The sequence below is a fragment of the Haliotis rufescens genome, unplaced genomic scaffold (assembly GCF_023055435.1).
Source record: "Haliotis rufescens isolate VD_foot unplaced genomic scaffold, xgHalRufe1.0.p SCAF_23, whole genome shotgun sequence".
Classification (NCBI taxonomy): Eukaryota; Metazoa; Mollusca; class Gastropoda; order Lepetellida; family Haliotidae; genus Haliotis; species Haliotis rufescens.
This window is the reverse complement of record NW_025963924.1, coordinates 5,040,933-5,054,630: the sequence shown is the minus strand read 5'-3', so window position 1 is coordinate 5,054,630 and position 13,698 is coordinate 5,040,933. Positions and strand designations below refer to the sequence as shown.

Below are 13,698 nucleotides of genomic sequence, written 5' to 3'. Positions count from 1 at the left end.
GGGAATGATCAGGATTTGAGAGCTGAATGGACTGAATCCCCTTGACCCTGAGAGTGAAACGATATACATGGACTTTGATACGACACATGGTACATACGGACCTGTATTATGAAAATGATGATGCAAATACATAATATTTACTTAACAAATGATTAACGCTATCTCAGTAGGGATACAGATAGGTTTCAAGAGCCGGCCATGTCCTACAAAACCAACTGTTTGGGATCATTTTGGTCTCTTGGTCTTTTTGATGGACAGAACAGTGAACAAGGCAGAAACTGTCTATGGCCAGCTTTTCTCTCATCTGAAATTCATGAGTATTTCAGTTCATGGCCTTTGTGTTGTTATTCTGGTATATCGAGATACGTATCGTATCATGATTAGTGTATCACGATACATATTGTAACATGGCCTCCATATCGTTGCACCCTTATACCCTTCGTGTCTGTTGCAATATTAAGCCATTGTGATGACGTCACACTACTGTTGTTGCAGTTGATTCTGAGCCAGAAATTCTTTGGACATTCTGAACAAAATTTAAACAAGTAAAACTGATGCAGCTACAGGTCATTATCGAAAAATTATACGGAAATTATACATCAACCATAACATGGTTTAAGTCTGAGAAATCACCCGAATCTGTTGATTCGGATTCAAGTGATTTTGATTAGGTAAACATTTTTATTGTATTTGACTTGGATATATAAAGTTTTCTACTAATGTGAGTGTGATCTGTATTTTTGAGAAATTAGCTAAACTCGAGCACTATGTTAGATTTTTTTTTCTTCAGTTAGTGCAATCTGTAGCAGGAGTGCTTCAGTCAGTGATGTAAAATGCAAACTCTGTCTGTTATAAGTGGTGCTTGTCAATTGTGCTAACATTCCTACTCAAAGATATGATTTTCTTCACGTGATTCTACAGTGATCTTCCTATAGAAATGTGCCAAATGTTGTAGAATGAAACACTAAGTCTGTAACATATTCATGGATTCTTCACAAATATGTGAGTTTCAAGAGCCATACGCATGTAAGAAATGTTCGGATTAAAAGGACTGGAAATTTGCTGTTTGGGGTGAGTTGAGATGATTGGGGTTCGGGAGAGAGGGTTGGTGGCATTGAGAGGGAGAAAATCAGGGTTGGGGCCAAGTAGCAAACAAAGTAACAGGATCTGGGCACAGAAATGACATGGTACACAATATTTGGTCAATGACATCCATTTTACAGTTAAAAAAATTAAGATATTTGGGATTCGTGTGAATTTCATAGCAAAATCATGGGAAGGATCATGATGTTCGCACCCCACCCCCCACTGCGAATAACCAGTCCATCAGTTGTAATCAAAATAAGCTGAATTTTGTCAAGTAGGCTTGTGCATGCCAAAATCCACAGATATTTTCTTAAATCTCTTTTTTCATGTATGAATGGTCAAAAGGTTTTGGGGTAGAATTAATGACTGAAACTATATCATTTGTTACAGTTTATCTTTCAGTCAAGGTTTTGTGACAATAATTGTCTCTTGTGTGATGTGTGTATTTGTCTCTCTAGCTGAGTACCATCGATGTCGAGTTTTGCTGGCAAGGATATGATTATACAACGAATACAGGTCATCTGGACCTGTCTTGGTCAGGGTGTGCTTTGATAGGTAGCTAGTTAAGACGGAATTATTCATATTTATTGTGCTAAAGGACTCAAACATTTTTTCAAAACGTCCTTGCCAGGAAACCAACAATTTGATTATCCACAGTTTCTGCCAATTATACTGCAGTAGGCGAAACAGTACACCTCATGAATGTTCAGCCTTTGTTAAGTTGAGGATTATGTGCACATTTTTGGAGCCCTCTTCAAATGGGTTGCAAGGTGGTCCAAAGTGCTGCAACTTGCTGTGCAGAGTTGTGTCCCTTAAATGTGACAGGAATCGTAGGATGTCTGTCAGCAGCTTTCATATAATGAAAGAAGTTGCATCTACATCACTATTAAACCCAAGTCCCTGACATGACTCCTACAGATCAACCATACTCTGGTAACTCTGATATCTCAGTATGTTAAGCTGTCTTAGCCAAAGAGTCCTATTTGTTTCCTTTGAAGATGGAGGATATTGTCTAGTTACTTAGGAAGAGGTCTTGACCAGTTTACGGCACAATATCATCCCATGCTTCAGTAGGCAGGAGCAATATTCAACCAATATCACAGTGGATTGTTGCTCACAATATCGACAACTGGATTGTCTGGTCCAGACTCCATTATTTACAGACCGCTGGCACATAGCTGGAATATTGCAGAGTATGGCGTTAAACAGCAAACATACAATGGGTAACCAAGAATAGATCAGGCCCATATCCATTGGGGAGTCGAACCAGTACTTTACTGTTTAAAGGGACACTTATATTCCTGTTTTGAAAATATTCGACTTCTAGTATGGCCTTTGAGTAAGTGAATTTTTCGTTTAACGTCTCTTTGAACAGTATTTCAGTTATATCAGCATGTGAGAGGAAAGCCCAAGGTTACAGGTATGGAGGTTGCAAACCATGAAACATAATCAGGGCAAATCTGAGAATCAAACCCACAACCATAGATTTGTGGCATGCCAAAGGGATGCAACTCTGCCCAACTACACAGGGCCACCTGTACACCCTCACTGGAGGCCATTGGGCTGACACTTGATGAGGTGTACTGTGCGCACTGCAGAATTCACATCAATCTTCCAGTATGTATGTCAATGCAAGAACCTCAGTCCAGGAACAACAGTGTATGTATGTAGTGTTACTGCTATGTGTCTTGCCATGGGGAAGGGGAGGGGGAGGTCCTATGCTGTCTATGATCTGCTTTATTATCCTTCAGGTAAGAAATAACCAAGTTCATAAATATCACATTTGCACTAGTACAAATATCAAGACGTACCAGTGTATTGTGTACGTCATTGGGAATTCATTGTTGACGTCATTCGTACCTGAGCGGTCATGATCAGTGCTTGTTTCTAAAGGGGAGCTCAAAGAAATAAAGGGTATAAAGAAATTTTTACACTTGCATAAGGATTCTTGTATTACCCTCACTCTAGCTCGGGAAATAAAAGAATTTTCACAATCATTTCATAAAATCAGTATGACACACATGCTTGTATCATCATCTCTGTTTATATCATATTAGTTCATATTCTATTTCTCAGCCTGGAACTGTTAATAAAAGGTCTCCGAAGATGTGAGCAATTCTTGTTCCATCCATTGTGAAATCTTCAGTTTTTAATGATCGTTTTGTTGAAGTGTTTAAATCGGCTTTGAAATGGATTGTGGGCTGTTTAATTTCAAATATCTTTCCGGTTGTACCTTTTTCCAGATTTCCTCTATCTACAATGTCATTTGTGATGAATGCTGGATTTTTAAACTGTTCGGCAATATGTGTGTATTTCATAACTTCTCTGATAATTCTACTGTTTCATCAATTGTGCTACATTGATGTTACATTCATAACATGTAACTATCGAGTGTGCTATTGCTTACAGTAATATGTATTAATATTGCTGAAGCTTTTCCAATTTTGAACCAAAGCAAAAATATTGTTTTTCTGGCAGAGCCATAATTTTAGTTAAATTCAAATTGTTCTTATAATGATCATTTAAGACATATATGTATTGTTTGAAATATTGCTATTTTGAATCTTGTAATTAATTTGAAAATGTGTACTGTATGGATAATTTTTTAATAATGGTTTGAAATAAAGTTTGTAAACTAATCGAAATGCATTGAAACAAATACAAATACCGTATTCGACGTAATAAGCGCCCCGCTCTAATAAGTGCTCACGGCAAAAATTGCTCATATATTGGCTATTGAACAATCCCAATTAGCACCCCTTCCGATTAATCAATGTATAAAAGACTTATTTATTCACGTATAATACGCACTCGTGTGTTATATGCATCCCTAATTATGGGCAATTAAATTCTGGAAAAATATATGTCGTATATAACATTTCAGGCTGTCAGCATAAACCACAAAATTTATCTTTCAACTCTGTTTTTTCCAAGCAAAATAATATTCTAATAAGAGCCCCCTATTTCTAATTTTGAGAGCACTCTGGGCGCTTATTATGTCGTATACGGTATACTTTTTTCCTCTCCACATCACTAAATCTTCTTTAATCATAAATATATTTTGTCATTGAGGTGAGTTATGAATATACGGCTGAATCAGTGATTGTCTTGAATGTCATGTTTGTAATTCAATGTTGTGAAAGGAGTCTTTCAATAGATCAGTAATCATTCTACAATACTATAGCCATTCTGTCTAAGATGATTTGTTGTACATATCATATATATGATTATACATATCTGGTGTATAGAAATAAACTATATTATGATGTGTATTTGTAACTTTCTTATATGGCTTTCTTTCTGGAAATGTTCGTTCCAGTGTCAACCATATACACATGTGCTTGAAGAGATGAAATTGCTCAAAACGTAAATTATAAAAACGTAAATTGTGCGATAAACATTGCCAGTGACAACCTTACAAAAGAAACTACTAAATCTTCTAAAGCTTAAAAAAAGGGAAATATGTATCGGGCATTGGTGTCTCACTTTAAATACTGTGCGTCATTTTTGTTGCCAATTAATAATATTTTTCAAACTTCCTGCATATTTTCTTTTGTCCATAAAATGACATCCTTGACAAGTGACATTGTATTCCAGAGGGGGCTGTCGGGTAGCCGAGTGGTTAAAGCGTTCGCTCGTCATGCCGAATACCGGGGTTCGATTCCCCACTTGGGCACAATGTGTGAAGCCCATCTTGGGTGTCCCCCACTATGATTTTGCTGAAATATTGCTAAAAGCGGCGCAAAACCAAACTCACTCATTCACATTGTATTCCAGAGCCGAGTTCAATTGGTTGGTGGGGAAATAATGAAAAAGTGTTTCTCCTGCATTACTTACAGTAATAATCAATTAAAGTCCTACTGCCCTCCTGACCCATGCCAGTTCCTCACCAACTGGTTGATATGAACAACCTCATATTACCCAGGTCACATGAAAACACAAGCAAATGGTATAAATGTGTATCACATCTCCACTCAAGCAATATTCCAGCTATATCAGGCTGGTCTGTAAATAATCAAGTCTGGACCAGACATCATGAGCATCGATCTATGCAATTGGGATAAGATGACATGCATCAAACCAAGTCGGCAAGCCTGACCCCCCGATCCCTTTAGTCGCCTCGTATGAAAAGCATAGTCGCCTATTACGGCAAGAATGGGTTGCTGAAGACCTATTCTACCCTGGATCTTCACGGGTATTTCACCTCGCTTCCTGCACAATACCCCAGCAGGATTTACGTCATCACTTTAGCTACTGGTGCACACTACTAGTCAATATTAAAAATATGCTTAGCAGAGAGTTGGCTTAAAATCCTGACATAAAATATCTCAATATTTGGGAATACATTTCCTGTTAAAATTCATGTCCCAAGTTTGTCCCAAGTTTGTCCCAAGATCACATTGAGGAACCAGGCCCAGCTTGATCTGGTCTGGTGATGACCTTTGTTGCCCACACCACCAAAAGAAGTGAGAGAGTATGGTTTTACGCCACTTTTAGCAATATTCCCGCAATACCACGACAGGGGACACTAGAAATGGGCTTCACAAACTGTACCCATGTGGGGAATTGAACCCAGGTCTTCGGCGTGACGAGCGAACACTTTAACCACATGCCTACCCCACTGGCACTGCTAAAAGAAGAAACACAGGTGATGTTTGGTGATTTTATTTTTGCACAAAATAGATGATGGATTTGCAGGGAAATAACAGATGGTCGTAACGATGGAAGACAATGACTAATGGAGACTATCATCTGCAGGTGCAGTTGAGCTGAAAGATGACAGACTTGTACTTCAACGCCCTCATGCCAATACTCATTGCATGATTAAAACTTCAAGGAGTAAATATGTGTTTTACAATTGTCTATATCAATCGAGTGAGTTAAACCATAATGTTGTATTGGTGACACAGCTATATCAATTAAGTTGATGACCACTAGCTTGTTGAGCCTTGTCATTCAAATACATGTTAGTCACATGATATGTCACGTGACAGGAAGTGGCAAGAAGAACAGTATCACATGATGGATGATTTGTAAAAACCTTACACCAAGCAATACTGTAATACTATTCATGTTCTACTGAACGCGAAATAGCAACACAGGTAGCAACCATTGAGGGACTGTGTCAACAGTGCATTTGTCATATTTATTAATAAATAAAACTTTATGAAATTCATCCATGTATATACATTTCATTGTATTAATTAAGCTAGGAAAAAGTCTGTTAAGTTTGAGAATATATGATGCTGCAGCTTTTGACACAATTCCTACATTTCGGAGGACAAGGCACATGGCGGAGGAGTAATGTCAATCTGTGATGCACACTCTTCGAATGTGGGCGAAATGATGAAATGGGATCCATAGTGAAATAATTTCAATGAAATTCAATTTTAAATAATGAGCATAATAATGAATAAAATATGATGTACAATGAGAAAAAAATAGACAATATTTCAGATATAATTAAAATTCAATACAATTTGCTTCAAGTTAAAGATATCCATTAAAACTTTGATATTCTATTGTAAACATGAAACGTCAGAAGTTTGACATGTGCCTGACACATACATGTGAAATTGACACGGTGTACATTTCAATAAGTTGAATAGTTGTATCAGATCCATGGTGGCTGCTTTGGAAAAAGACATGATCTGTGTGTTAATGGATCATAGAAGAGTTAATGTTGCATGGGAAACTATGTCAATAATATCAAATTACTTATATCTTACATATCAGAACAAGGCAGAACACAGAAGTGATGTATATAGCACCGTGAAATGTTTTGGCAATTCCAAAATCCATTCTCACACACATTTCTACAATGACACAGACAAAAAGAATACCAGAGATACAATCATTCATTGTCAAGATACAGAAATGAAATATGCTGTTCTGAATCTCCCCTTGCTCTACTGAGAAGTTAGGAAGTTTCTACAGTGATTTGCCTATTAGAAAGATCATCTCATGACTTTGATCTAAACAAACAAGAAACCTACTTTTCGTATTTATGTATGCACATGACTACTGAAACAGTATTTTACGTAAGGATTTCACCAGTGAAACCCTGAAAATTTCTGTGGACATGTTAAAAAAAACAATAATACCCTGAAGTAAATGCCACTAAACAATCTGTATGAAACATGAGACGTTTCATGACCACTTAAAATAAATAACTTACAATAAACCCATACAAAAAAAGCCATCCCGAAAATAGTATCAAGAACACTTCTTGATCCTGAAAAAGCATACAATCAAGATCGGGAAAATAGTATCATGAACGCTTTTCAACAAGATAAAGCATACCGACAGAATCAGGAAAATAGTATCATGAACGCTTTTCATCAAGATAAAGCATACCGACAGAATCAGGAAAATAGTATCATGAACACTTTTCATACCGACAGAATCAGGAAAATAGTATCATGAACGCTTTTCAACAAGATAAAGCATACCGACAGAATCAGGAAAATAGTATCATGAACGCTTTTCATCAAGATAAAGCATACCGACAGAATCAGGAAAATAGTATCATGAACACTTTTCATCAAGATAAAGCATACCGACAGAATCAGGAAAATAGTATCATGAACGCTTTTCATCAAGATAAAGCATATCGACAGAATCAGGAAAATAGTATCATGAACGTTTCTTGATCTTGACACATCAAGAAGACCATGTTCCGCATCTAGTCTTATAGACCCCACACAACACATAAATATAATAATCAACTAACATACTCTCATGCAAATTGCATTATACACCACTTAAAAGAAGCTGAAGAACACCCAATTCTTCCATATGTTAAAGTTTTAATCTGTGATGGCATGATAGATCAACTATAGTACTATTCTTTAACTTTTCTTGAGTGGTATATATTTCCACTTGTTGCTTAGCAATGTGTGAAAACAGGAATTTCAGACTTCACCCAAAAGGATACATGTACAACATTTTTGACTGTTATTCCACTGAATTCTCCAAGACAGAATCAAACTAATTGTGTTTCAGTTCATCAACACCAAACAATATTTCTAAATCAGAACATCAGAAAATAACAAAAAGACAGCACATACTTTCAGAAAATAATCATAAACAAAAACAGTCTATTCTATAAATCTATTAATAAATATGTTTATTTTCAAGTTGAATATTTACAGGGGTATTTTGCAAAGACTTACAAAGCTATATACAAAGCATCATGTACACACGTCCCATACTGTAGAATGAAGCACTATATACAGGCTGTGGGGGATATCCAGCTGTGGCAGCCATATCCAAGTGCTGCTCCCTATAAATGACTACGACTTTGTCTTGTTGCTAGACAGAGCTTCAGGCTGTTCCACAGGGTGTTCCTAACAGATTCCCGATCCGGAACATATCACACAAACAACCCTGCCATACATGAATCTTATCTCACGAAAATTGCAACATGACTCCCTTACTAAAACCCTTGCCTTGAAATATGTGTACCTATGTTTTCAATCATGCAACTTTCTATGTACTTATCAGGCTGGAATTGTAAGAAGGGTACAGATTTTTGGCCGTCATCTCTAAGTGAGTGAGTGAGTGAGTGAGTTTGGTTTTACGCCGCTTTTAGCAATATTCCAGCAATATCACGGCGGGGGACACCAGAAATGGGCTTCACACATTGTACCCATGTAGGGAATCGAATCCGGGTCTTCAGCGTGACGGGCGAACACTTTAACCACCAGGCTACTCGACCGCCCCGTCATCTCTAAGAGCAATGGTGGATAACAATCTTTACTGGTCCAGTTTCCACCTCAATAAGTAAGTATATTGTTGCACGATCTTAAATATAAGTACTGTATTTGTAGGCAAGTGTCTTAATAAGTGAATCATGTTGCATTTGTCGTTAGATCATGACACATGCACTTTGCTGAAGCATATAAAGTGAGATACAGATGTGGATCGGGGATCTATTGGGAGAGCACCATGGGCCAGCCTGTAGCTGTGAGTAGACACCAGTCAGTATCCAGGTCGTTTCTAGGAGCAGTACAGACATACGGTTACTGCATCTAGGAGGATGGCTAGCTACAAAATCATAGCAAAGATGTCCTGCTCCACTACCTGACATCAACTTGTCCTGAAGACTTAGCAACAATTCACATAGCAGTAACATTGTAATAGAGACCGATGCTGATTTTATACTGGGCTTCACGAACTTGGTCACAGTGCTTAAAAAAGAAAACCGGAAATATTAATATCCCCTAATTCCAAAACACATTTATCCTTAAGTACAGCAAATATGTCAATTCTTGTCATGTGTTATGTTTGTTGTTGTTTAACGCCGCACTCAGCAATATTCCAGTTATATGATGGCAGCTGTAAATGATTATCTAATGATTGACACCATGAGCTTTGATCTACGCAACTGGGATACAATGACATGCATCAACCAAGTCAGCAAGCCTGACCACCCGATCCCAAAAGTCTCCTACGGCAAGCATGGGTAGCTGAAGACCAATTCTAACCCAGATCTCCACGGATCATATGAGTTATGAACCCGTAAACATGAAGGGTTTGAGTACACTACCTTGGCTGCTGTGTCAAAAACAGTAACAGTGGCCATACAGACAAATCGATCTTCTTTCAAATAAATACAGACTAAGCTTGTGGAGGTCACTACAAGATGACTGAATCCTATCACAACGTTCGTTGCTGTGAGGGAGCATCAGGGCTATCTTGATGTAAGATAGTAGAAGTGGAGCAATACATTGCTATGATTTCATACGATGGTGTATGTACAATGAGGTATGTGGTGACTCAGAGAGCCTATAATCTCTCTTTATTCTCCCTAATACTTCAGAGCATGCTGGCAATTGGGTCTCTCAGCAGTCACTGTAACAGTTTCCTGAGAGTGAGTGAGTGAGTTAGGTTTAACGCCGCTTTCAACAGTATTCCAGTTATATCACGGCGTGTCAGCTTAATGTTGGAGGAAAGCCCGAAGTGATGCCGGTCTCGGACATTTATCACTTCGGTGAAACCCACGGGATTCGAACCCACAATCATAGGTTTCTGGCGTGCCCAGGGGACGCAATGCTGCACAGAGAATCGCGGCGCCTTAGACGACTGGGCCACCCGTGCCCCCGTTTCCTGCGAGCTCTGTTAACCTATATATTAGCACAGAGTTCAGAGTCAGTCAACCAGCCTGTGATCAAACAAAGCATTTCACAGAATTGACTGTTGAATGATCTCAAAACCACGGAATTATGCAGGTGGTCATGGAGAGTGCAGAGATTCTCATCCTGAGTATTAAGACAGTGTAGTCTACTACAATAAAATATAGAAACAAAGAATCTAATATTATGAGAAATATTCAGACATGTGAAGGCAGCTTGACCAGTAGCTAAATAACTTGCTGTTCCCAAATCAGTTACTGAGTGAGTGAGTGAGTGAGTATGGTTTTACGTAGCTTTTAGCAATATTCCAGCAATATCACGGCGGGGGACACCAGAAATGGGCTTCACACATAGTACCCATGTCGGGAGTTGAACCTGGGTCTTCGGCGTAACGAACAAACACTTTAACCACTAGGCTACCCGACCGCCCCACGGTTCTTGAACACAGATTAAATGGTATCTCGGACACCAGATCCAGACCATTAGACCACTCTGCACATGTTGTTACGGTGAGATTACGTATGCAAATATCACTTGCGTGTTACCAAGTTCTATACCCTCAACAAACTTTTGCTCATTCTTCTAAATCATGACATACGTAATAGATTTTAAACTGTTCGAAAACGAAAATTAAAATCCTAGTACACTTCGATAGAAGGGCATATAATTCACACTGCCCTCAGTGGACATGCTGGAGAAACACAAACATCTCACATTGTCAAATATGGGCTAACATCTCACTGGTATTTAATACTGATGGTTTCAAATGGTAACACGTACAATTTTCAAAATGTTATTATCACTCTGTAAATGTTTCATGTAAAAAACATCGAGTAGGTCTCTCAACGCCCAGGTACAATAACCAACACAAAACTGGGGCAGTGTTCTGAAAAATAGGTCTTAGATCTTAGAAAAGTCTTGAATCTTGAACCAGTGGAGCTAAACACAGAACTGATGAGGAAAACAAACAAATGTGGCGGTCATCGGGATGCTGAGAGGGATGCAGAGCTTTCACACCGGAAACGGTTGAGATGAGAGAAGTAACAGGGCTCTCAGACAGAAGCCTTGAACACAGACTTGAGGCTTACAGTACTCTGGCCAGACCAAATTCATTCCTGTTTATGGATTTTGGGTGTCAAAATGAAAACATATACATTTTGTCTTTTAAAAAACATAAGCGCCGATTCATGGTGAATTACCCCAAAAAAGATTTAAAGTTGAAGTTTGAATTCATCTTCTATCCGTGAGTGAGTGAGTATGGTTTTACGCTGCTTTTAGCAATATTCCAGCAATAACACGACAGGGGACACCAGAAATGGGCTTCACACATTGTACCATCTTCTATCAGAGATATTGGCTCCACATACCACCATGAAGGGATGGTTGTTGTACTGAAAAGAGCCCTTGATCGATTGAAACAAAAACATATCAAAATCAAGCATATTTTTCAATGAAAGTATATGTCATTTTGGACATCTTTTTGGTCACATATTCAAAATACATCTGGAAAACAGGAACAAATTTTGTCTGGCCTTAAAAATTTTGTTTGAGGTTTTTCAAGGCTGTGAAATTATCATCTATACATAATACGAAGAAACATGATCTACATCACAAACACAAACACACGAGGTAAAACAGGTCTGACAAGATACAAACATAGAAAAACGTCTTAAACACATCCAAGGAAATGTCAGGATGTCAGCTTTTCATCAATAGCGATGCTACCTCTGTCTGTGTGACGAAGTCTTGATACAGTAAGCAACCAAAACTCTTCACGATATCAAGTGGCTCACTGGAGTAACCTTGTTTTACACAAATGGAAACAACATAACTGACATTTCATGACGACTGCTCTTGACAAAATAATATATACATCATAATTAGTCCGCATTATTGTGGAAACTGTATCAGCTTAGGGGCCGGCCATATGATACTGTTTTTTTTTAACAGTATTCCAGTTACATCACGACGTGTCAGTTTAATGTGGGAAGAAAGCCTGAAGTGATGCAGGTCTCAGACATTTACCACTTCGGTGAACCCACGAGCACGGGTATGGTGCTGACAAATCCAGAAACATAATTGGAGCGAACCAGGATTCGAACCCACAATCATAGGTTCCTGGTGTGCCCAAGGGACGTAACTCTGCACAGCAAATCCCAGCGCCTTAGACGACTGGGCCACCTGTGCCTCCGAGAGGCAATAAGAAGTTGGAGTTCTAAGTATGGATAAGATTTATGGACGATCAATGCAATAAAGAAGTTTTTCATTCATAAATTTTATCCTTACTGAATGGGGATTTAAAACATTTAATTTGGAGACTTGAGGCCATTAATACCTACTGCATGATGCATGCTGCCCACTTGGGCTGATTTTAAATCCTTCTATGGCAAGAGCACTGTCGTGATGTCTCCATATGTCACTTATGGGAAGCAGGGAACGCATATAATGCTGATGAACTTGGACTCCTGACTGTTGTCATGGTGACACATCATCTTGCAGGACTAGGCTCTTCATGAACATTGCCGTGGTTACCCTGTTTTTGCGTATCTGTGACTAGACCATAATAATGTCACGATCATATCGGGTTGCTGGACTTGTTTCTTGAAGACGTTATGTTGCTATGGCAACTTCTCATCACACAACTGTCATTGGATTGTATTGCCTGACAAACTACCTTGCCCTCATTGCAATAGTTGTACTGTGTCTGTAGTTACACTTTGTTCCACAGCTTTTCAGGGGGCTTAGTAGGCTCCTGTTGCCATAGTAACAACGATTACTCTGAATATGTCACTAGATTTCCATGTTGCCATGGTAACAAATGGTTTCAGAATATTGCAGGTTGTATCACCAGAGAATCTTACAGCAATTGTTACATATGATCAAAGCAGTGGGAAGATGCTTCACTAGATTATGTTGCTGCCATAGCTATGAGATGTCACAGGTAAATAGACTGTCATGTTGCCATGGTTACATGGTTTTTCAGATCAAGCCACTAGACAGGCTGAACATTTTTTGCAAAAGTTCCATATAGCCGATGCATTGGAAGACGTTAACTAAATTCTCTCACTGCCACAGCAATGAGTACTGCAGTCACAGTTTGCAAAACCTGTTGCCATGGTTACACTGTCTTGCAAGACAAGCCACTAGACTGCGTGGTGTTGGCGGCAGTGGGTGTCTCTGTCACGTACAACTCCTTCTGGTTCAGCTTCTGTCTCAGCAGCGGGTTTCTACACACAACCATGTGAAGCCTGTTGCCTGCCTCGGCAATCAGCGGCACGGTCAGACAGCAGTCGAAGTCCCTCGTCTTCACACGGTTCACCTGCATCCACAATACAAACAAACCTTCACATCAAACATCAAACCTGCATGGAAGCGGTCTACAAAACAGACCTGCTTATCATAGATGTTTTAATCACAAATCTTGCAGAAAATGAATACTACTTCACATTTGTCACCACTCTAAACAATCCGTAAC

At 38.8% G+C, this 13,698-nt stretch overlaps 1 protein-coding gene across 5 annotated transcripts in view; it reads right to left on the bottom strand.

The window, feature by feature from the left end:
• Positions 1–12,286: 12,286 nt before the first annotated feature.
• The window catches only part of LOC124116994 (glutamate receptor-interacting protein 1-like), an 81,802-nt gene continuing 80,390 nt past the window's right edge, over positions 12,287–13,698 (bottom strand). For all 5 annotated transcript variants that reach the window (XM_048401689.1, XM_048401687.1, XM_048401685.1 and 2 more), the window contains exon 21: positions 12,287–13,542. In XM_048401689.1, coding sequence (XP_048257646.1) covers positions 13,342–13,542 — 201 coding nt within the window. In that variant the 3' untranslated portion in view covers positions 12,287–13,341. The remainder of the gene's footprint in view (positions 13,543–13,698) is intronic.